At 41.9% G+C, this 25,596-nt stretch overlaps 1 protein-coding gene across 1 annotated transcript in view; it reads left to right on the top strand.

Moving 5' to 3' along the window:
* slco3a1 (solute carrier organic anion transporter family, member 3A1) overlaps positions 1 to 21,040 on the top strand; it is a 36,498-nt gene extending 15,458 nt beyond the window's left edge. Inside the window, exons 3-10 of the mRNA XM_034588564.1 lie at positions 14,830 to 14,928; positions 15,019 to 15,282; positions 15,737 to 15,901; positions 16,006 to 16,204; positions 17,158 to 17,326; positions 17,588 to 17,760; positions 17,896 to 17,960; positions 19,365 to 21,040. Coding sequence (XP_034444455.1) covers positions 14,830 to 14,928; positions 15,019 to 15,282; positions 15,737 to 15,901; positions 16,006 to 16,204; positions 17,158 to 17,326; positions 17,588 to 17,760; positions 17,896 to 17,960; positions 19,365 to 19,717 — 1,487 coding nt within the window. The 3' untranslated portion in view covers positions 19,718 to 21,040. The remainder of the gene's footprint in view (positions 1 to 14,829; positions 14,929 to 15,018; positions 15,283 to 15,736; positions 15,902 to 16,005; positions 16,205 to 17,157; positions 17,327 to 17,587; positions 17,761 to 17,895; positions 17,961 to 19,364) is intronic.
* The last annotated feature ends 4,556 nt before the right edge of the window (positions 21,041 to 25,596 follow it).

Below are 25,596 nucleotides of genomic sequence, written 5' to 3'. Positions count from 1 at the left end.
AATCTCATTCATAAACATATATATATATAGATTAAACCTGATTCATATGTTGTTCTGCTTTCGTCTGTGTTGTGTGTGTGTATATATATATATATATATATATATATATATATATATATATATATATATATATATATATATATATATATATATATATATATATATATATACACATATATATGTATATATGTATATGTATATATATGTATATGTATATATATGTATATATATATATATGTATATATATATATATGTATATATATGTATATGTATATATATATATATATGTATATATATATATATATGTATATATATATGTGTGTATATATGTATATATATATATATATATATATATATGTATGTGTTAGTGAAAGGTAAATTAAAAAGCAATGTGGACAAGAGCGCCATGTAAAAATGTTGGTATTTATTGACGCACATTCCCCATAAATGCGAGCGCTGCTTGACGTGTACTAGTTAACTTAACAGAGTAAAACATGTCCGTCTGTTGTCCACAAGCAGAAAAGCAGTTGCTTCATGTCAGCCATCAAAGATTGACTTTAACTGTGCTTTAGATCAGAATAATATTCAGATTTCATTTAGATGTCAGCTGCATAAACTTATGAGACTCTTTCTGCTCTTTTTTTGCTGTTTGATGCAACTGGTCAGCAGTGGCCCCAATCTCTGAGTTAGGAGCTGGGGACAGGATGGTCAACTTTTTAGGCTTAAAATAAGTCGGCCTTAATTTTTTGTGGAACGAGCTCTTTTGAAGATCATTTTCAGTCCCACTCAAGATTGAGGCCAACGTCTCTGGCCTGGTGAACCTTTCGTCCCTCAGCCGGGTCGTCAGGGAACTGAGCAAGTGTGAGTTTGGAAGCCGGTAAATGGGTCAGACCTCTGTATGAAATGGATCAGCGATGGATATCAGATGTGAGACCCTCGGGGCCGTCTCACCGGATCCCACAGAGCCGTATGTTGAAGCTTCTGGCTATGGCCACAGACATGTTTCTATGGTTTTTTCCTAGATCGCCATCTGCAGGGGTGGAGATGTGACTCAGTGGCCAGAACAGTCCTCTATGTAGCACCTTGCCTTTATTTCGGCCTGAACATGTGTGTGGCAGGTTTTTCTCTCCATCCCGAAACCCTGTGACTCCAGTAAAACCTAAACCACGACACCACGCAGCCCTCTCCAGGCAATCTGGGTCAGGCTCTGTCACTGCTGATTAAAAAGGGGATTTTTTTGTCATCCACTGGGGGAGGAGCATGGGGGTAAGAGGTGGGAGGAGACGGATCATAAACAGAGCAGCATCAACAAGCCGTTGCCACAGAAACAGCCGGTTGTTTGGCTGTATTTTTTTTGTGACTATGGATTGAAATGCTGAGTCGTTCCTCTGCTGTAGAGGATGCAGTTCTCCCTCTGCTGAGCCCGGTCGTTACGCGGATGATGCCTCAGGCCGCCGGTCATCCCCCATCGTGGACTTGTCCTACACTTAACTGCTCATTTTTCAGAATAAAAAACGAGCAGTCCCGACCTTGGCCGAGGACTTTGCTCAGGAAATACAGATTCACACTGCGCCCGTGGCTTTACCACAAATCCGTAGCCTCATTGATTGAGTGGTGTGTAAGTGGTTTCTCCGTGGGCTCCTAGGATTACTCAGAAGCATGTTCAGCACTTAATCCCCATATCATTGATGGTGGAGAGTGAGGGATAACAGTGCCTAATTAAATGGACTCTGATCAATAGATGGGCAGTAATTATAATTGACTGTTTGATTCAGTCAACTTTTACTTACTCAGTGGGAAAACAGAATCTTACGTCTAATCCAAATGTGTCATGTTCCATTTGTTTAATTGAGTTAAATGTTGTTGTTTTTTTCTTGTCACAGTACAGGATGGTTGATAGTTTTGCAGTGATATAATAAGAATGTATAATGTATGCGTACCCCGCCTCTCGACCAAAATCTGCTCGAGTTTGCTCCAGCTCCCCCCATGACCCTCAAAGATGGATGGATGGATGGAGTCCAAAAGGGGTTAATTATGTTTTTAGTCATGCTAGTGATGTGAACTCTGGATAAAAATGTTTTTCAGTTGGTCGTTCCACCGTTTTTTGCTCCTAATTTATCTCAACAACCATGTACTGAATTCTTGGTCTTGAGAAGATGAAGAAGATGACCAAATACCGGCAAAACTAGGGGTTGTTTACTTGGACGTGATGTCTTTAGACGTCGGAAACGAGATGTTTATGGTCATGAGGTGAATAAACTGTTTTTGTTAACTGCTAATTAGCAAAGTTTAGCATACTAGCACACTGAGCCATAGACAGCCGACATAGTAAACATAGTTAAACTTATTTCGTTCACCTTAGCCACTTGTATCGAGTACTTAGAGCCTCAGACAGATAAACAGGATAAAGTTACATTTCAACAGCCAGTTCCCACCACGTCAAAATACCTGGATTCACTTGTGAAGTTGTGAATCCGAACCTTTGCATTTGGAACGAGATGCTTCTGATTGAAGGTGTGTGAATTAATGAGGCTGCTGTTACAGTATGTGTGTCATCCGGTACTGTCTGATGTTCATCAGATTTTCCAGTTCTACCTGCTTGGTGTGAATAGGTATGTTAAGACTCAACAAGCTTGAAAGGCTCTCATTAACGCCTTTTGACATTTTCCCTTAATAGAACTTGATGAAAAAATCCGGTACATTTAGGGAACTGATATCTATGAGTGTGTGAAACTTGGTGTCGGTGGAGGTGTGAACTCTTCTGAGTGACATTCTTGTTTCTAATGAAACATAGTTAAAGATAGTGAAAAACCAATCGGGGATCCGCCCCTTAATTTACATCTGCACTAAAATGTAATGAGTTCTTCCCAGACCCCACATCCTTCCTCCAAGTTTGGTGGAAATGGGTTTAGTGGTTTTTGCATAATCCTGCAAACAAGTTACCCCCTTGGTGAAGGTAACAAAGGGTTGATGATGTGAAATCAATCTATTTCCATTTTTTTTTGTTACTTAAAAACATTAAAGCTTAATGTGATTAGACTCTAAAGGTAAGTCTAAAGGAAGTGGATCAACATTTATTGCTTTGAACATTAGACTGATAAATTCTGACATAAAATGAATGCACCTTTACTCTGGATTTCGGCCTTATCACCTATGCGTATAGGCATTTACTTCCCATTCAACTTTTTTCTTCCTCAAAACCCCTTCCTCATTTGGCCTGCGTAACCGATTCTCCTCTTCCTCAGGATGCAGCACAATTAGTGCTTCACAGTAATTGGTGGCAGACACGGCGTTGTAAAAATTGGCTGTGCGCCTGCCTCTCGCGTCTTCCTGCAGAAAGTGGGGGGAACGGGCTGTTGGCATCTCTATCCTGTCAATTAGGCCGAGCCAACCACCATGGAAGTTGCCACCAGCTGCTGTGGAGCGGTCCCAGCCCTCTCTGAGCTCCTCGTCTTCTATAGAGCAGCTGCGGCCCTCCAGTCGAGAGACGGTCATTGCTCCGGTCTCGTGCCCTTTCTCCTCCGCACTCTCATCCCATACCACCCACCGCCCAACAATGGAGACTGTGTGCCGCTCCGTCCCAGCTCTGAGCAAACATCTGAAGCTGGATTGTAAACAGACCAGTGTAGCAGGGCAGAATGACTGCGCTCTGCTGTGTTACATTAACTCTTACCCACCGTCTATCTGCCCGTCTCTCCCTCCCTTCTCCTCTCCCTCTATGTCTCTCGCACTCTCTCACTACTTTGCTGACCCAGTGTTCGTAGAGTTGGCAGTCTGACATCACATCAGTGGCCTGTTTGAAAACATGCCTTCTCTGTTTATGTAATCTTATGGCACAAAGAGAGAACATCATTATTGTTGTAACAGCAGTCGAAGGTTGTGTTACTGTAATATTTGGAAATCGCCGGTCTGGCACAGATTCATACAAAAATGTTATCACACATATAATGACTATCATCCAATCTTTCAATTACAATACAGCCACACCCATACACCATACATAAAAATCCTCACTAGGCAATTAGCAGCACACTGGCAATACAAATATTACAAATATTAAAAATATTAGTATACAAATACTTCAACTCAAAAGTACAGTTTAAATCTGCAGGACAAACGAACCCCAGTTGGTGCAAACTAATGCTGGAATCATTTAGGTTAATTGGGGCTTTTAGTGCTTCCTGGAATAGTTGGAGTGTGATGACACGGGGTTAATTGGACTCAGAGATTAAGTCACTGCATGTCAGGTTAAAGTAGCATCATGCCATTGACCTCCAAACTGGAGAATTACAGGCAGACACACTGGATACACACTCTTTGGAAATGTATTTTGATCAAATCAAAAATACACCTCAACTATCTATAGAAATAGAAATATCTAAATATGATGTAACATGAAATATTATGTATCATGAAAACAGGGGCTTTCATGAAAATCTGTTTATCAACTATTTTTCACTTACTCACTGAATAATTTAGTAGTTTTTACAAGACATCCAACATTTGTTTCCTGGTTGTCCGTCCGAACATCTGCACGTGCAGTCTCGTGAACGTGATATCTCATCGATGCCTTGAGGACGTTTTTTTCATGTTTGTCGAACACGTTCACTTGGACTCGAGGATGAACCGTTTATATTTTGGTTGTCAAAGGGGAAACTCGCTGTGATCTCACAAAGCAATTTTTTAGCCATAACTTAATCATTTAGACATTAATTATGACAACATTAACACAAGTGTCTAAAGGATAAGACGATGGAGTGATTACATTTTGTATCCAAAAGGTCAAAGGTCAACTTTACAGTGACATAATGTTCTGCTAATAGACATAATATATTTTATTAAATTCTATCAACGTCTTAAATACATATATATTATATAAGTCTGGAACTGGAACGTGACTTGTTGGTGGAGGCGTTAATTCTAGTTGCGCAAATCCTCGAACATAACCGTTTCTCAATAACTAACTGCTTCTTCTTTTCCCTTATCTGTGTAATTTCTGAGTAAAAACTGAGTTTCCTAGAAATTGCCTGGAAAACACAGGACTCGTAAAATCAAATCTTCATGAATCACAGCAAATGGAAAAGTCTGAGTTCGGAACATGATGGCAGCTCTTCATCCACACTGGGAGTTTTATGAGCTGGTCTTTTGTTGGTTTACATTAAATACGACAGCTGTTTTTCCCCCACATATAATTTCCGTCCATTACCAGGATCTATTATTATCAGATTCTGTTATTGTGGTAATTATCAGTTAGATAACACTGGAAATGAACACTCCATACAGTGTTCTTACCCATGTCTTACATAATGTCAGAGGGCCAGATGTGGGTTTTTATTGACTTTGTGGGTTTATTCCATTGCTTGTTTTCTTCTTTCCATTACACAGAAGTGTGTTTTACTTGAGGGAATTTTCTCTGTATTGTCACTAAATAATGGGGCAGCTCAGTTGCCGCTGCCCCTGATGTGACTTATTAATTTAACAAAAACAATATCTGACATATAAAGTGAGGTTTGAATTAATTATTATATCAGTATAATTAGCATTCAGCTATTTTAGAAATGAAAGAAACAAAAAGAAAACTAATATCTCCCGCTGAAAAAGCGGTGTCGTTAACGTGGAAAACACCGATGAAGATGTCAAGAGAGTTTGTGGTGATAAGAACCGACGTGTGTGTGTGTGTGTGTGTGTGTGTGTGTGTGTGTGTGTGTGTGTGTGTGTGTGTGTGTGTGTGTGTGTGTGTGTGTGTGTGTGTGTGTGTGTGTGTGTGTGTGTGTGTGTGTGTGTGTGTGTGTGTGTGTGTGTGTGTGTGTGTTGTAAAGAAAATCATGTGATCTCTGCAGCAGAGTTACTGCATCACTTCCTGTCTCTGTCACTTCCTGCTGCATCTGGCTGCTCCACCTCTCACCTGAATAATGCTGAAGATTTGTGGCTGTTGTGAACGCGTCTGTGCAGAGAACCTGCCGCTGCGTTGTGCATGTGTGAAAGGCAAACGCTGGTTAAACTCCATAACCAGATCTCTGGATTTTACCCACAGGTCGTGTCTGTAAACGGCTGGACAGTAGCTTTATGAAACAGTGGTGAAGCAGTAAAACAATTCTTTGTTTTGTGGAATTAAAGATGTCGTACAACACAAGCTGCATGTACAGTTGTGTCAGTCACATGATTGTGCTGTTACATAAACATAATCTATTATCAGCGGTCTAGACTCGTATCAGGAGTCTGTTAAAGGAGACCGTTGATATGAGGGAGCGAGGCCTGGCGCTGACCTCCCACTTCGGGCCTCGACCTCTCAGAGGCTTAGATTGAGCCAGAGCTCGGCTTAACATGACAGGGTGTTGAGAGCCTCTGAGAAGCCTTGTGTTGTCGGCCGGCCGCAGCCTGGACGACGCTCTGCAGTAACCCCACCGCTCATCCTCGAGGTCAAAAAGCTAATAGTTTTAAATGTGTCCTTGAGCTGCACTTTTTATACAGCGACCATATGGCCTCATTGAAACCGTCTCAACAATCGTCTGCTTCGGTGCAAGTTAAACGTCGACAAGAGGAGAAAATGCTGATTTGATGTCACGTCATAGACGCACATGTGCAGAGTGCTGGTTTCAAATTTGATAAGTTTGGACGTAAGCTGAAGTTAAAGGCGGATCATGCTGATGTAATGGCATTTGAATGTGAGTCGAGAGCCCACTTTAAGCTTTGGCTCGTTATTTAGGTCATGGCTGAACAGCTGACCAACACTCCAACCAACCAGTGTTTTGTCTCACTTATTTATCCAGAGCTGGACCAATAAGTTGGTAATCAACTTTTCTATTAACGGAAAAATTAGCATCAACAATTTTTTATAATTATTTGAGTCAAGTCGGTTCAAGCTAAAATGGCAAATAGTTTTCTGTTTCTGGCTTCATGAAGCTGCAGAATTTAGTTTTCTGAAGTGAATGTTCTTGTCATATATAATTAGAACTGTAATATGTAACTGAGTAAACTCTGAGCATCTATGGGAAACAAACAATTCTCTTGCACCTTACAGAGATAAAATGAGAATGAGATAAAAAAAAATTACTGTCCATCCATGTATTTCCATTTTTTATGACATATTTTTCAAATTTCTTACCAAATAAACCCCCAAATGCTTTTTTGTTAGTTAGATTTTTATCTTATTAAAAGTTGACTTTTTGGCAATACGTGGTGTCCTTAATAGGACAGAGAAGCTACATTATATATAGTGGGAAACATTTTTTTGTAGTGTTGTCATTGACGACAGAAGTTGAGGTTGATGCTGAAAGCCACTTAGGTGGGCTGAGGCTTCACTTCCTCTGGTGAAAGCTGTTGTCTAATGCTGTTAGTACTTACTTATGGATCACTGAAGATTTTGTCGCCATTAATCTTCTCTCTACCTCATTAAAATAGACTTCACCTCGGAGTCGACGTTTGCACGACTTTTACCTGTTTGTGTTTTAATCCTGCCGCAGCGACCCGCACACCCTGACGTCATCATACCCTGATCATGTCTGGCTTTTGGATTTTGCTACATGTTCACAGAATTTAAATCGTACTTGATCCCAGTGAAGGGATTTCTCACGTCTGAATTAGTTAATTTCCTGCTTGTTTTTGTTGCTCACAAGTTCACGTCTTAAGTGTCAAGCGAGTGTCACGGAGCCTCTGAGTCTGAGTTCCGTCCAAAGATAGACGAGGAAGTGGGTCCTCAGACCGATGGTTTGAGAAGTGTAAGATAAGAATTTCGTCAGTTCCCCTCAGAGCGCCTGCAGACAAATGACTTGAGGATGGAGATAAGTTGTGACAGCGAAAAAAGAACTTTACAGAGACCGGACAGGAAGTTAGAATAGTCCTTGAGTGTTTGAAGTTTCTTTTAATTTATTCATTTTTTCCTGAAATTTCAATACAGCAGGTACAATGTGTTTAGCAGAGTCCATATTTGTTATCAGCAGATTTACCAGGCAGTATTTTGAGAAGCAGGACATTATGTAATCCCTCTCTTAAATTGCTTTTTACTTGAGTGATATTGACCTGATATTGAAATGCATTTTCTTAATGAAATGAGACACATGCTGACGTGTGTCTTTTTAACTTAAGCTTGTGTTTAGCTGCTTAAAACGCCCCTGTTTTTAGCCGGTACTAAGTCGAATGTACTGACCTGTTTAAAGAAACCCACAGACCAACAGGCTATGTGGTAAATATGAGTATAAACATTTAAACAAGTTGGCGATTTGACCAGTCACTGTGATTGCAAACGACAGAAAGATATATCAATATAATGATTATACATCATGTAAGCAGAGTGAGGAGGTATAACACATAGCTGATAGACCTCAGATTATTAAAATGCTTGTGATTCTCTGCTCATAAAGAAGAGTTTAAAACCACAATCTTCACTCAGGAGCAAAAATATGTCTTTAAACGTATATTATATGTGACATTTATTGTAATAATTATCTATACCTGACTGATTTGATTTTTATTTTTTTTATTCAACGCTCGAGCATGGATGTAACACCAGGATGTGTTTCTTTCACACTTTGTCACACGGCTCGTTTGAACCGCAACAGGAGATGAAATCGGCAGTTTGTTAAAAAAGTCCAGCCACCAGCTCATTTCCCCTTTTATGTGTGTCATTTTCACACATATCGGGGGGGGGGGGGCAACGTAAGCGTGAAATGACATGCAGACGTGCAGCAAAAGGCCGAGTTGGAACCAAAAGCAGAAACCAAGGTGCAGGAGGGCTCAAGCGTCCGTATCTGTCATGTTTTATAAGTGGTTTTGTCAGATAGATCCTCCACATATATGTACTGTGGGTTATAATGTAGTCCAACTTAAATTTTACAAATACAATGTAGAACGGAAATGATGGTTATAATAATTCCAATGATAAAGTAACATTAATAATATGACCTTTTTTATAGTTGGAAGAATTCTGTCAAAAGTTTACAGACACGCTTTCATAATGTTGGTCAATGGAGAAAATGCTTTAGTGAGATCAGGTTTTTTACTAAGGGAAAACTGTGAGATGCCACAGGGACAAACAACGAGTGAAAACAGCATATCCATGTTGAATAACAGTATTATTAAGGACATTTTCACCATTTACAAATGACTGTTTAGAGGTGAATTAGTATTGTCACGCTATTTGCCTGCTGCACAGTTTAGGCACCAGCTCAGTAACAATAGAATGTACCAGACAGTGGATATATGCCAGATGCCAGATGATTCATGCCATGCCAGGCAGCAGTGGCTACAATGACCAGGAAATGTTGACTTGAAGTGTTTTTATTTCACCAATAAAAGCCTCACATTGTTATTTTGAGCGTTTCTGGGAGTATCCCAGTTGCCCCATAAGATCAAATGTGGGAACCGTCGGCATGTCACAGCTGCCAGTGGTGGGCGACCTGCCGAAGGTTTTTGTATTACCATTCATTCACACACCCATATTAATATACATAAAGGACCCAGGTTGAAAAATACGGTAACTTAGACATGACCGCAGTATAAACTAGCAAAGCTTCACGCCTGACAGCATCATTAAAGGATTTAATCAGAATCATTGATCAGCCACACAGGATCATAAAAAATGTTGAATCTTTTCTTCTAAATAATTACAGTCATTACCATGTGGCTCATTTTCTATTCAGCACCATAGATGAGAAGCATTGAAGTTTATGCTCTTCCTGGATATAAAAAATGGCTGCAACCATGGTAGAAAAAATATCCCTGACAAACTCCTGTAAACAGCTGAACTGTCTCTGTGCAGCTGATGAGAGCGGAGGCAGCGTGTTGCCAGGAAGCAGATGGCAGGTTGTTACTGTAGGTGCGGTGCGTGGATTCGTCTCAGTCAAGGTGTTGTCATAATTGTCTGAATCTTTTGTGCAACTGTCGGAGTGAGTGATGCCAGCCGACCGTCGGCGGACGTGCAGGAAACGGTCTGACGTCTCTCGCCTGTTTGAGCAATTTACTCTCCTGAGTCTCCTTCGGTCTTAAAAAACTGTCTTTACGCAGAGGATGTTAGGGCTTGATATACAGCAGCCGAGGAAGAGAGAGCTGCTGTGTTTGAAAGCTCCATAAATCTCACAATCTTAAAATGTAATCGTTACTTTTAAGACGACCTTAAAATCTTGTGTCTGCTTTATGTTCTTCCTCTGTCCCCAAACTGTTATTTATTTATTTTTTGGTCCGTGCTCTGTGTTGACCGTCTGACATAAATTCATGCTCAGGCCGCATCATGGACAGCGGGGACACTGGCTCTGGGCTTTATCTTCAGTGATCATTTAGCTCACACTCGGCTTCAGTCTGGCTCCATGTGAAAGTGGCACAAGCTCTTGTTTGGCCTCCCACAACGCAGCGTCCCTCTGCTCTTATTTAGCCTGGGGATTACTGAGGCAACTTGAGCAGGATTAACGGAGGAGGAGAAGGAATTCCCTTTGTACAGTGAGAGGCGGAAATGAACTCTGGACTGTGCAGCAGTAATGTATCTGACATTTCCATTTGCCTTGAGCGTTTTCTTTTTAACCTCACAATGCATTGGTTTAAAATCTCAAGCACTTGAGTTGGATGGTTTAAAGAAACAAAACTTTGGGAGCGTGGCCTCTCATAGCTTTGTGCAGAACCTCGTGTAATTGTCGAGCAGCGATAAATTGGCCTCCCACTTGGTTTTGCATGGCACTACGTTACTCTCAGGACTGGTTTTCAGAAGAGGGCAGCCCGGTCTTTTGCTCCAACCATCTCTTCTGTACATGTCTGTACGATGCAGGACACGTGCTATAACCTGCTCATGTGCTTGTGTGTGAAACAGCACGACCTTCCATTTCTGGTAAACCAAAATCACAACACATGAGATACAGATTCTGATCAACAGTTTGCACAACATACACAAACAAACGCTCTCTGTACTTTGAAGTGAATGCATAGTCCTTGCATATTCAACATTTATCCCATACGTCCCCATTCTGCATGCCGAAGTGTCCCTTGGGACACTAGAGCATGTAAACCTTTTTAAGCAGTAATCCAAATTAAAACTATAAACCCGAATATGTACGTAACTTTACAAATGTACTGTGAAGGTTGTGTGATGCATCTGGGGTTTGATTAACATCCGGAAATGGATGCACCTTGTGGACGGTCGCCCGCTCTCCCAGTCTTTTCACTTGGTCTCTAAACATATTAGAGGGAGACAAAAATGCTAGAGCCCAGCTTTGTTATTGAATTGCATCTGACATGCTCCCCTGAGAGTATAATTCACAGGATACTAAAAGGCTCAGGCGAACTACAACATGAACAAATTAGTTTGTTTTGTACTTATCTCATAACAGGACTGCAGGAAGGGAAATGGGATTTAGAGGCAGTTTGGAAAAGTACTGTACAAAGATTAGACCCGCGGCTGTGCTTGTGTATTGTCCTTCACGGAGATTTTATGTGCTTAACTTAGGTTTTCCTTTTTTTTCTGTTAAATCCTGTCGTTAACAAACATGAAATATGACCCAGTACAGTCCAGGCACAGTTGTCTTTTTATTTTTGACCTGAGAGCAAAGGTCTCACAGTCAGAGTTAGTTGTTTGCAATTAGATTAGGAGGAAGCGAACCGAGGTTGATGGGAAAGAGAAGTTTATAATGAAAGTAACCAATATGTCAATATATCCTGTATAAGCCCAGGGGAATCCTTCACATGAAGCAGACCCCTCAGCTCAGATTTATGCTCACATATAATTGATCTCCTCTGCTCAGTCCCTGCACACACAAGTCTGTCTATACATAGAAGAATATATATATATAACATAGTACAATCAAAACTAGAGCTCGACCTATATGGATTTTTGGGGCCGAAGCCAAAATAAAATAAAATAAAAAGTAAAATCTACTTACAAGCACCTTTTAAAGGCAGCTGATTAACATGTTAACTGTGAAAATAATAATTCGCAACTTCACACAGGTAATGTGCCACGAAATATTCCACCATGAAACTATACAGTCCCGTACAGGTTATGAACTGGGCCACGTTTGGACAAAAGATTTTGAGTTTGAGGTTTGGGAAGGGTTCTGTCGCAAAGGCTGGCTCGGTTAGTTCTCGATTTTAGCTTAGCTTAGCATGAAGACCTAAAAACTTGAAGGTCAATCTGGGTGGTTAAACAGAGAAAGTTTAGATTTGGTCTTTTTAGTCTTTCCAAAGAAATTTGTTTTCATTTTCAACATCTCAGGTCTCAGATTCTCATGGATGAAGCGAAAATGAGAGAAACCAAGCAGAAGCAGTGTTGGACGTGACATTTTGCTTGTGTTTTGACTACAAGATCCAGTTCATGCTCATACCAGCTTAATCCTGTTATAAAACCCTGATCTTTGCTGCATATGCTTTTCTTCTGCTGCCTTTGACCTCAAGACAAAAACGAAAAAAAAGCTATGAAACGCTTTTTTATTTATTTTCCACGAGGACATTATCACCAACTTCAAAAACCGCACACCCCTCCTTTCTTGTTCACGCGGTGCAGATTGATAAGGAACGCATGGTCTTTCTTAGATTAGTGATCTTTTCCTCATGCGGGAATCGTTCTGTGGCACAATGTTATCATCAAGGAGACAGCCTTTCCTACACAATCGGGGAACAGGCACAGGATCTCAGTTGAAACATGTATCCCCCTCTGTGGTCGTTGGGAGTCGTGGGCTTCGGCTGAGCCGCCATCTTACCCTTAAGGTGATTTCACGAACTGAACTTCCTCTCTGAGGTTTCCTGTGGTTAGAGCAGTTGTGATGTTGTTGCTACGAGGAGACAACACTTGGTTTCTAAGGAAACACTCGATGCCGAGAGCGCACACGCCTCATTTGCTGCACCGCAGGCAAATTCGCTGTAGTCACACAGCGGCTGCAGCTCTCTGACTGCTGGATGTGGTTAAAGGATGTTGTTTCACCTCGGTTGTTTTAAAGTGTAGTTTCAGATTTGGCTGCATTAGGACTGTCAGCAGAGAGGAAGTTAGCCTTTTCCTGCTACCTGCCTTCTTTACATATTGCAAAGACGCCAGCAGGGGGAAACCTGTCATGCTCTGCCCTCCAACGGACACACATCTGTATCTGACTGTGCACCTCAAAAAAAGTTTCAGTCTTGTGGAAAAAGAAGAAATGTGCTCCCACCCACTATGAAAACCTCTTTGCTTTTGTTTCACCCCTCGCTTTGCCTAAATTAGCCTGTTTTTGCTACTTTATAGGCACCGTGGCCGCACCTAACAACAAATCCGTGAGCCATTTCCTTCATTTGAAGAATAAACTATGATGTGAATGGGGCTAAAACTATGTGAAATGGGTCGACTCCCTTCCTATGTGGGTGGTCAAGGCAGGAAGCAGGCCGTGCACTCACTCACCCGCTCGCTCTCACAAAGCTTAGTCACAGTTTCCATGCATGTTCATTAAGTGGCTGCTTCTGGCACTTGAGCAAAAATCGTTTACTTGAGCGAATGCGATAGTGGCGATGCTCGGAGCAAACAGCAGCCGGTGAACGGGATGTTGCTCGCGCTGCGAAAGCAGGAGGAGGAAGCGGCGTTAGCGGTGATAATATCATTTGTTTTGACATCATTTGAAGCTATGGCATTGCCGTTGTTGTGAAACGTTTAGACCAGTCCAACACAACACACAACAATCGAGTTATACACACAGATCACAGGACAAACTGAACTTGTGTGTTAATATCTGCGTGTAGTCTGAGTCACAGCATCACACTCTCACCCTGCTGACAGCGCTCTAATGAGGATTTGGGATCAGGCTCCATATTCTCATCTCCAGCTGCCCACCAGAGCAAACTGGGGCAACGCAAAACAACTGGTCCATACGCGTGTTTGTAACTGTCGGTTCAGTGTGTTACCCAGCGATGGTGAGGGGGTTTGGCGTGTGTGATTGTAATTAGCAAAGTCGCCGTGTGAGCTGCCACCGCTCTCCTCGTGGATTTAAGTGGCTGGATTGGATCTTTCACGGCAGCCTAAATGTTTTTCTGTCAAGCTTCAACCCTCCACCTTCTGGAAAAGCCACATAAAAGCAAACAAGACTCGCAAGGTAGAGACGCACATTAAACCTAAAACATCACAGGGTCTTTCCTTGATGTTGATCGGGTGTAAAATTGCTTTCATGATAAAATGACATTTGTCTTTCTCTCACCTTTTAAAACAATGAACACAACAAAACCATACCCTTTTAAGTGCACAGTCCCACATAAACAAAGAAAATATCTCGGGTCAAAGTTCACCAATGTCTAACCCCATGTGATTTGCAGTGCCACAGGAAGCAAATGTTTTATTTGCCAAACTTTGCCTCTGAAACATGACCGTGCCTTCAGGGTCACGGGGGGGGCTAGAGCTAATCCTAGCTGACATTAGGCGATGCGGGGTACGACCTGGACAGGTTGCCAGTGTATCACAGCACTGACGTATGAGACAAACAACCAATCACACTCACGTTCACACCCACAGTCAAGTTTCCAATTAACCTCACCACAATCTGTCTTTGGACTGTGAGAGGAAGCCGGAGTACAAGGAGAGACTCGGGGAGAACATGCAAACTCCATAGAGAAAAAACTAATGTGACACTACTTCTTGTATTTCCCAGAGGAACATTTCAATTCTGTTTGTCCATTGTTTTGATCGCACATGGTACAAATTATCCCTCATCTAAAAGGCATTCACATTATTATACAGAGCATCTAATGATTTTTGTTGGTGACGTTCCACTGACAATGTTCCCTTGTGTTTTAACAAAGCCGTCCTACTTGTTTTTGTCACCATACACATATTCTTTAAAGTCCCACATGAGTGAGAGCAAACATTGAAGTTGTTATTTGTTTGTAATGTCTGTGCAGGAATCCTCTTCTCCACGCTGGTGTTCGGTCCCGCCTGTGGCTTCATCCTCGGCTCCCTCTGCACTAAGTACTATGTGGATGCCATCTTCATTGACACCGGTGAGTTTTTATTATTATTATCTCAGGCATTGTATCCTTGTGTTGCCCTGTGCGTGCGCTCCACTGACTCCTGCTGTGCCTCTCCACCAGAAAAGCTGGGCATCACTCCAGACGACCCGCGGTGGATCGGGGCCTGGTGGGCAGGCTTCCTCCTGTGCGGTGCCTTACTCTTTTGCTCGGCTCTCTTTATGTTTGGCTTCCCTCAGTCGCTGCCGAGGGAGGAGGGGGCAGACAACGAGCAGGTTATGCTTCCTCCCTCTCTGAATGCAGACTATGAGACTCCAAAGCCCAGCAACGGGGTCGTATGCAACCAAGAGCCGGCGAACAGCCCCACCTGCTGTCAGCAACTCAGGGGTGAGCGTGCATTGCACTACAGTGTTTTCAGTGTTGGGTTATATTATTATTGTGTAGTATATTATACTTCTGTGGTAAATAAGCAGGTGATAATTTAAAAAAGCCATTATATTTTATTGACTTGTAGAAGGTTTTCTGTGTAAAACTAATTACAACGACTTTTAAAAAGCAGAATAAGGACTGAAGCAAAGTACCTCAATAGTTGCAGTTTGTTCCACCTCTGCAGCAGCTTACATGTTTTAAATGTAGAAGAAATCAACATAATGAAAATGTGCTTTTACATACTTCATGAAACTAAAGCAGGAAATGTTTGATTCATTGAGATTTCATTGATGTATAATTTGTTATTTAATTTATTTTAAATCAAACATCGATCAAGAAAATCCCGTCTGTCCTGCTAACCCTTGTGCACTTGGATATTAATTGTGATCCTTCCTTCTTCCTGTTTGTCCAGTGATTCCCAAGGTGACCAAGCACCTCCTGTCGAACCCCGTGTTCACCTGCATCGTCCTGGCTGCGTGCATGGAGATCGCCGTAGTGGCCGGCTTCGCAGCCTTCCTGGGGAAGTACCTGGAGCAGCAGTTCAACCTCACCACCACCTCAGCAAACCAGCTGTTAGGTCTGTGTCAAGATCAAACTTGTGCACAATCTCACTGTGCATGTTAGTATTTAATTCTAACAGACAGTGTAATAAACTGGTTTTATTTTTATTTTTTTTTAAAGGTATGACAGCTATTCCATGTGCGTGTCTGGGGATCTTCATGGGCGGTCTGCTGGTGAAGAAGCTGAACCTGTCGGCGCTGGGAGCCATTCGCATGGCCATGTTGGTCAACCTGATATCCACCGCCTGCTACGTCTCCTTCCTGTTTCTGGGCTGCGACACGGGTCCCGTCGCTGGAGTGACGGTCCCATATGGCAACGAGTAAGAGAATAACTCAATAACCGAGTAAACTGCATTTAAAGCCCAATACAGTAAATTGTTAAAATGACTATATCAATCAATCATGCTTAATTTGTATTGTACTTTTCATACAAATAGTGTCACACGTGTCACAAAAAATGAAATGAAATGTTGTATATATTAACATGAGATTTTTAGAAAGTACAAAGTAATAAATTAGAAACAAGACAAAAATATTAGGACAGTTATATTAATTTCCTCACTACGACAGTATCGTAGCATCACACATTATGAGCCTACGCTATAAGAGGGAGGGGGAAAAGGAGAGAAAAGGGTGAAAAATAATTAGTCTTTTACACAGTAATGATTTTATGACACACAACAAACCTTAGTGAATATTGTGTACAAGCACTTGTGTTGTGTGTGTGTTTGATGTAAATGTCAGGTCCTTCAGTCCATATTCGATCATCAGAAGCTGTTATTGATCCATAAAGCTGTTGTCATTGCCTTTTTATTTCGGTGCAGAAAAACAAACATTTCTCTGGACCCCTGTGTTTGGAGGTTTTTATTTGATCCACATAAATATATATATTTTTTTTTTACCCTGCAGGTTCGATCTGCATCAGCTCAGAGTTTCTTCTTTAGCTCCAGTAAAAACTAAAATACTTGTCAGGTTTATTGCTGCGTTTACATCGTTGTGAGAGTAGGATTTGTCTGTCCATATGGGGACCATGTGGAAATAGAGACTTCAGGATTTTACTGGTTTTCGATCAGCCTGACCCCCCCCTGCTCCCGAGCAGGTGCAACGACAGTGCAGTTTCCATGGAGATGTTAAAAGTACACCGGAGACCCGTGGTATTACCGATAAAGGGTCACGAGTGCTTCTTTGATTCTGTCGGTGTCTTTCACAGACCTCGTTGGCTCTTTCAGTGCAAAAGCACACTCAGTTTTTTTTTTTTCCTGTCTCCGTTCAGAACGCTGCGGGTGGGCGAGAAACCAGAGGCTCCGTGCATCAGTCACTGCAACTGCTTCACCTCCTCCATCAGCCCCGTGTGCGGCTCCAACGGGGTCACGTATCTGTCCTCCTGCTTCGCCGGCTGCACCCGACGAGGAAACCGTCAAACAGCATCTAACGGCACTAAGGTCTTTAGTCTGCTACACGTGTGCTTTGTGATCCTCCTGTCCTCTCCAGTCAAATCACATGCACATTTCTCTCAGCTCAGCAGCATAAAATCGCCCCATTACTGAGAGTATAGTCTCACCACAGAGGTTTCATCAGTAATGTTTGTCTTTTTCTAAGGTCACATCATTTAGTTCCAGTGCGTTGACACCTGTTTTTTCTTCTTAATGTTAAAAGCAGTGCGCACCAGATATAACATGGTTTTCCTCGTAATCCATTCACAGAATCTGACGGGATGCGGCTGCATATCAACTGAAAGCGAATACGCCACGGCGGTTCCCGGGAAGTGTCCGATGCCGGGCTGCCAGGAGTCGTTTCTCATCTTCCTGTGTGTGATCTGTGCCTGCAGCCTGGTCGGAGCCATGGCCCAGACGCCCTCCGTCATCATCCTAATCAGGTAGTGGATTGTGGATATGAACATACAGGAGGGCCCCGCTTGTGTAGGAATATGTGAAAACGATTGAACAATGACAGAATCCAAATTGAAGATGAAAACATCTCAATCTCTGTTTTCTATCTGCTTCTCCTTAAGGACCGTGAGCCCTGAGCTGAAATCATACGCACTCGGAGTGTTGTTTCTTTTGCTGCGACTCCTCGGTAAGAAAACTGCCTGTGTGTGTGTGTGTGTGCGTGTGCGTGTGCGGACCTCACTCACATTATCTCATCGCTCACACAAACGCATGACCCAATGAACCTCAGCTGCTTTATTGATTTTGTTTATTTCCACACAGAGAATAAATAAATAAAGTGGATTAAAACACGACATTACAGTTGATGACAGTGGAAAAACAGATGGAGGTGGGCGGAGTAATGGAACTAAGAAAATCTAAATGAGATTATGGAGACGCACGTACGCAAACTGGACATGAAAGAGACACAATGTGGTTTTATTTTGAAGCTTGTCACTGTTTGTTTTTTCTTGTGTTAAGGGAAAGAACAACATATTTAAAATGTATTTAGTATTATACTCTGTTTGGTAAAGAAGAAGCCAGTTGCCAGTTATAGAGAGTGGCTCGATAGAGAACTACACTGGTCAGCAACAACATTAAAACCAGCTACTTGCTTTAATGTTGTGCCTGATCCGTAGAAAACTCTGTATGTGTCTACTTCCTGAGCCACAGCCACCCACTGAACGGAAGGTCAGGGTTCAATTCCCAGCTCCGGGCTCCCTCCAGTCTGCAAGTCAAAGTGTCCTTGGGCAAAACTTTGAATACTAAACCTGCCCTGATGTTTGTGCCCCAGCATGAGATTGGGATGTGCGAGTGAAAGAATAAATATATATATTGTGTGTGTGTGTGTGTGTGTGTGTGTGTGTGTGTGTGTGTGTGTGTGTGTGTGTGTGTGTGTGTGTGTGTGTGTGTGTGTGTGTGTGTGTGTGTGTGTGTGTGTGTGTGTGTGTGTGTGTGTGTGTGTGTGAGAATCTGCAAAGTAAAGCCCTTTGAGTGCTAGTGAAGATTATAAAACTCTATGTAAATGCAGTCTATTGACAAAGAGCCAGGCTAGCTGTATGCCTCTGTTTCCAGTCTTCATGCTAAGCTAACCGCTGCCTCACAGGCAAGAGACTTTTAAAATCTAACTCCAGCAAAGAAATCTAATCAACACATCTCACAAAATGTCCCTAAACTGTTCCTTCAAGAAAGATTCAATCATTACAGCTCGAAACAGGATGAAATGTTCAGGCTTTAAAATACATGTTTACTTGGAGACTTCAAAGTTCATTTACATAAGATACTTGTTATTAGAGTTAAACTGTTCAAGTCTGTTGAGCAGAGGTTTTAAATCTGAGAAGTGATGTATTGAGACAGACGTTTACTGTGTAGTAGTGACATTTATTTTATTTCAATTTAATAATTGCTCTTATTGCATTGCTGAGCCGACCTGTCCTTCTCGTCCAGCACTCGTCTTTGTGCTGTCGACCCTTTGTTCACCTACATATGACAAATAAAACATAAAGTCATTTTTATAGAAACTGATAGAGTTCGCTGTCTCTCTGTATTCCAGGTTTCATCCCTCCTCCGCTGATCTTCGGTGCTGGGATCGACTCCACTTGCCTTTTCTGGAGCTCGGACTGCGGCGAAAGGGGCGCCTGCCTGCTGTACGACAACGTGGCTTACCGGCATCTGTACGTGAGCCTCGCCATCATCTTGAAAGGCGTTGCCTTCCTCCTCTACGCCACCACATGGTATTGCTTACGCAGGAACTACAAGAAGTACATTAAGACTCACGAGGGCTACATGACCCCGACCGAGTTTTACCCCTCACTCACGGACGGCCCTAAACCAGTTGACCGGACAAAGTTTATATATAACCTAGAGGACCACGAGCTTTGTGAAAATATGGAGTCAGTTTTATAGTTTGTGTAAAAGCAGGAAAAAAGGACAACGTGGACGTTATTTAAGGCAGTAGGAGACATGTCCTCTGTAAACTTTTGAAAGGGTCCATTTTAGTCGTTTACGTGATCAGCGAGGTGTCGTCGTGTTGCCGGTGAATTCCTGTGTTGACTTGGTGGTAGAAAACCTCTACAGTACTGTCAGGCTCAGTCCTAGTTGATTATTAGTGAGCGGGCGAGATGCTGCGACAAATATAGTTGCCATATTTTTTTAGGTCATGATCCCAGTGATCTGTGTGGAGAAAATAATTAGCCTCCTTTCAGTCAGTGCACTGTGTGTTCTGTCTGTCGCTCTCAGAAGCAAGATGTGTTTGAGATAAAACGTTTGGGTGGTTCTTTACCAGTTATTCATATTTAAAAGTTGCCAAGTGTTTACAAAGGAATAGTTGAGATCAGTTAATGCATTTTATTTTGATGCAGGAAGTTTTCTTATTATAAAAAGAGAACGGAAACACTGACGGGTTTATTATAGTGGCCTATTAGATGTTTTAACCATCAGAGAGTCAAGAGGAATAACTTCATACAATAGTGTGTCGATGTCATCATGCACTGTTCAATTTCTTGTTCTCTTGCTGGATCATGGGCACCGACACACTGGTGCAAATGTGCAATTCCTCTTTAAAATGTCCATGTTTGTTTCTCGTCTCGTGTCAGACTGCAGGTTTGTTTCATTTCCATGTTTGTTTTTTACATCTGCAGAGTTTATTCAGCCTAATATGTCTTAATAAGGGATTATTCAATTAAGAATTAAGAATGTTTATTTACTTTTTCTTTTGACTTTTGCACCTAGTGGGAGAGCTAAGATTTAAAAAAAATCAAGAGTAATATTTTTTATGTTTTGACATTGAAAGATTAGGAGTAATATATTTTGTTTTCATTAGGCCCAGAACGTTTCATTAGACTGTGTTTGAAAGGATAAATTTTATATATATATATATATATATAATCTAATCTTGGGATGTGTGTCTAAAGATTTTGGACAATTTATATTATGTTGCATTAGTGGGGATAAAAAGACACAGACACACACACACACAGAATCTGTGTCTTCAAGCTAGGTCGTGATATTTGAGGTAAAGGATGCTACAGGAAGCTGCGTGTGCAAACGAAGCAAACAACACTGAATATTTCCCCGGACGTCTCTTTGATGCATCTGGGCAAATACGACCTGCTCCTCTACTGATCTCTCTGCAGTTAAGGTTTTGACTTAGTCCGTTTTCTTACACTTTTTGTATGGCAACATATCATTTATTTTACTCTGGAAATAAATAATTTTTCAGAAAATGTACTGAAGTGTGAAGGTTTTTTTTTTGTTGTGTCCAGTTCTAACCTTATATTTGGTTTGGTTTTAATCTTTTTAAACGACCTTCAGGAAACACATGAATGTATTTATAAGTTTAAAAAACATTGAAAACAAACGGCAAATTAAATAAGACGCAAAGACTAGAAATGTTCAATGAAATAAAACATAAAACACAAACATCATTTATTAAAATGAAGCGTGATACGATAACAACACTCAAATCTAAGATAATACTTCTTTAGTTATACTCGTCAACACACACCATGACAATAACAAAAAAGATGACATACGCATGTAACTAAGGCAGATATTAGCAACTGTATATAATAATACGAGTATTATTGATCTGAGTAAGGATTAGATGTACTGAATATAATCTTATTATATTATTTTCCATCCAATACTCTCTTACCTTTTTAACCCTCACTCTAAGTATAAAAGCACCATTAAGGGACGAGTGTGAAACTGTCTCTCTCTGTTCACAGCTCATAATACAAAGGTGATCGATATAGTGCTAAGTGCTCACTCAGTAAGATGTGAGGTATTGACCTGAGAAAGACTTCCTCATTTTAGCTTTTAGTCTATTCACAAGTAGAAGGAGACATTGAGTCTTTAAGAAGCTGTTAATGGGATTCTAGACATTAAATAATTCAATGAACCCGTTCTCAACTAAATCAAGAAATTGGGCAAGAAAGATGTGCAGCACGGACTCGTTTTTCATCCTTTTGTCCACGTTTTATTATGCTTGCAGAGTTTTCACAGATCAGACTGTGGGGGGGAGACAAAACTTTTAAATGAATCCTAAATTCACAGTGTTGATTTCTATGTACACACATATATATATATAAAATCTACATCAGATCTTGAGGAAAGCTGAAAATCTTTACTGATGTACATTTTGTAATTTGTTGAGAACAAAATGACGTAACAACGCTCAGTGGAAACCAAAATCATCAACCCACTGAGGGCTGGATTCACAACCACACCGAAAATCTAATTAAAGAATTTAAATCACAGGCTGATCCAACTTGCGCGAATTTCATCACGGCAACTCCTAATGTGACTCAGTAATGTGTATGGCCTCCGTGTGCCTGTATGCACTCCTGTTGGATGCACCGATGCATAACGTCCCATAGGTGCTCAATTGGATTTAGGACGGGGGAACGTGATTGTGAGTCATTGGCATCAGTGCCTTCCTCATCAAGGAACCTCCTACACACTCTGGCCACATGAGGCCGGGCACTGTCCTGCACCAGGAGGAACCCGGGGCCCACTGCACCAGCGTAAGGTCTGACAATCGCTCTGAGGATTTCATCCCGGTACCTAACAGCAGTCATCGAGGTCTGTGTGAACCTCCAAGGATATGCCTCCCCAGACCATCACTGACCCACCGCCAAACCGGTCATGCTGGATGATGTTGCAGGCAGCATAATGTGACTCTTTCACACCTGTTACATGTGCTCAGTGTGAACCTGCTCTCATCTGTGAAGAGGAAAAGGTGCCAGTGGCAGACCTGCCAATTCTGGTTTCCTCTGGCGAATGCCAATCGAGCTGCACGGTGCTGGGCTGTGAGCACAGGTCCCACTAGAGGATGTTGGGCCGTCGTGGAGTCTGTTTATGACAGTTTGGTCAGGAACATGCACACCTGTAGCCTGCTGGAGGTCATTTTTTAAGACTCTGGAAGTGCTCCTCCTGTTCCTCCTCTCACAAGGGAGCAGATACCGGTCCTGCTGCTGGGTTGATGCTCTTCTACGTCCCTGTCCAGCTCTCCTCGTGTAACGGCCATTCTCCTGGTATCTCCTCCATGCTCGTGAGACTGTGCTGGGAGACACAGCAGACCTTCATGCGACCGCACGTAAGGATTTGCCATCCTGGAGGAACTGGACTGCCATTCCACTGATTGAATGGTGCACCTCCATAATTTGAGTGAACTCACAAGAGACAGGTTTGGAAAATATTCGAAATCAAAGCAACAAAGGCTGATAGCCCTGCTTTTATTCTGTACTATATGAGCCACGATCAAGAAATGCTGGATCCTATATTTCCCATAATGCAACTCCATCTTTTATCATGTCATCAAGGTTATTTTTCTTCCAAAGCTCTCTCCAAAAGCACAGAAGACCTGGCTCTGTCATGAGGAGAAAACCGAACTTCAGCATCAAACGTGAGTTTGTGTTAATAAAAAAAACACTGCAACTTTTTTTACCTTAAAATAGCAGCGTCAAAATGAGTTTGCTGTTACACTGACTTGGAATAAGTTGAAAGATGCTGCTTCACCCTGAGCACCTGTTCTTTCACTATCTAACTTTGGTGAGTGGGTACGATCTCCTGCAAGAACTTATTGATAGTCACCCAGAATCAGGCCCAGGATCAGTTAAAAAGTTATTTAAAACCATCGTTTATCTCCAATATTTAGTGACAAAACCTTCTAAATGTGAGGAAAACAGAGTTTGGTGTATTTGTTACAGCAGCAAGAAGCAACGAGCTGTGAGTCATGGCTAATATCCACAGATTAGTTGTGTTGTAGTCCAGTGAGTGGGACTGTGTCAGAGATTGACAGTTTTTCCACTACATGAAAACCACTTAATTGCTTGGAAACAGAGCCCAACAGAATTAATGACCACATGTGGTTACATGAGGCCGCTGCTGCTCAGTAAAAGTTACATAGTGTTGTTTTAAGTTTGAATGAACAGACAGAAATAATAACTGACATTTCTTTGTGGCCAGCCATCCCGTCCCTGAGACATTTCAAAGGGGTCATTCCTCAGGTCTCCACAAAGAAAGGGTCGCACCTGCTCACAGCCAGTTAGTGACTCACCTGAGGCCGTGGCGGCAGCTAAAGGTCAAAGTTCAGGTGGTTTGGCTTCCTGCGTGCAAACATGTTACTTTTTAGACAGGGCACCTTGAAGACCGAGCTGAGAAGCCTCTGAATGAACCAGAACAGGGACCAACCTGCACTGAAGCTGATGTCGCTCCTGCAGTTCAAAACAGCTGAGGCTCAAATAAGTTGAGAACACACACGAACGCAGCACGAACAACAAGATTCCACTTACCCGTCTTCAAATATTATCTAATTCAACAAAATACATTCTGCTGGACACGGAGGAATCTCCCATTTTCATTAAACCACATATCTCACTGGGCTAAAATAAATAATTGATCATGTTGACAATAAATAATAAATTAAGACTTTATTGAAAACGTTTGGCTCAACAACTGAAGCGGCCACTGAAACAGGAAAACAACATGATTACTCTCGTGTCTAAGCTCACGTTGATGGGTATATCATGCTTTGAAAAATGAGAGCTTGTACGAGTGTGCGTGTGAGTATGTCAGTGTGTGTGTGTGTGTGTGTGTGTCAGGTGGTTGTAAGGTCTATTAATAGCCCAATGACATTCTTCAACGAAGCAAGAGAAGCTTGTGCATGAAGGCAGCCACAGTATCAACAGCATCTGCCTCAGTTAATAAAACACTCTGATTGACAAAGAAGTCACACACGCACACATGTTACTTTTTGGGGATTTCACATTGATTTTTGTAAATCAGGAAACCCTTCTAGAGAAACATGTGAATTAGTAAATTAGAATGAAATCTAATTTATTGGGAACAGAGGAATAGACTCTGACGCTCAGACCCCAGCGGGAAGTAGAACGTCCACAGTGTGGCACCGTGCTGAAGTGTCCTCAGGCAAGATACTGAGCCGTGAGTTGCCCTGGTGGCTGTGCCGTCAGTGTGTGAGTGATGTGTGATAGAGAAAGTGCTGCACACAGATGCATCATGAATGTGTGTGTGTGAATATAAAACTGTACTTTTAAGCGCTTTAAGATTAGAAAGCTGCGACATAAATACAAACCATTTACCCTTTACTTCCCCCCAGACACTGGTGGGCAACGGAGCATGGAGCTGAGACGTGTTCTGATTGGATGGTTAAAGGAAGATGACCCGGTATCCAGAGTTGAGGGCGGTCACTCATACCCCCTTTGCACCAAAGTGAAATGTGCTGGGCTGGTGCAAGTACTGGTTCAGAGCTGGTTCCTTTTGCGAACCTTATGGGAACATTTTGATTCCTAGTCACGCAGAATGTAAAATGTTCCCCTCAGCCCTCAGCATCGTACGTTTAGTCCCTTAAGTCCTGTAAGGTGATAGTGTTTGTCTTATGTGCACATGATTGGAACAAGTGAATTGTATTGTGCACATGATTGGAACAAGTGAATTGTATTGTGCACAAACATGTCTGGCACATACGGAAATGGAGACAACGAAGTCATGTTACTGAACTGACAACTGAATGACAGCTCCCAGGTGATTGGCTCAAGGTGAGCGTGTCAGGTTGTCATTGGATGAAAAGAGAGAATGAGCTCTTTTCCATAGCTTCCTTTCCTGGAGATTTACCTTAACCCTACCTATCAGGCCTCTTTTAACATCTTTAGTGTTGGGTATGACTTTTATATTATGCCTGACCAAGTGTTGTCTCTGAAGTGGTTGATCTGCGAGATCTTACCACCTCCACAGGAATGTTTTAGATGTGGATGCTTCATGTT

Source organism: Hippoglossus hippoglossus, chromosome 6, assembly GCF_009819705.1.
Source record: "Hippoglossus hippoglossus isolate fHipHip1 chromosome 6, fHipHip1.pri, whole genome shotgun sequence".
In the NCBI taxonomy this organism is placed as follows: Eukaryota; Metazoa; Chordata; class Actinopteri; order Pleuronectiformes; family Pleuronectidae; genus Hippoglossus; species Hippoglossus hippoglossus.
Note: the sequence above shows the minus strand (reverse complement) of the source record. Positions and strands in the feature narration are given on the sequence as shown.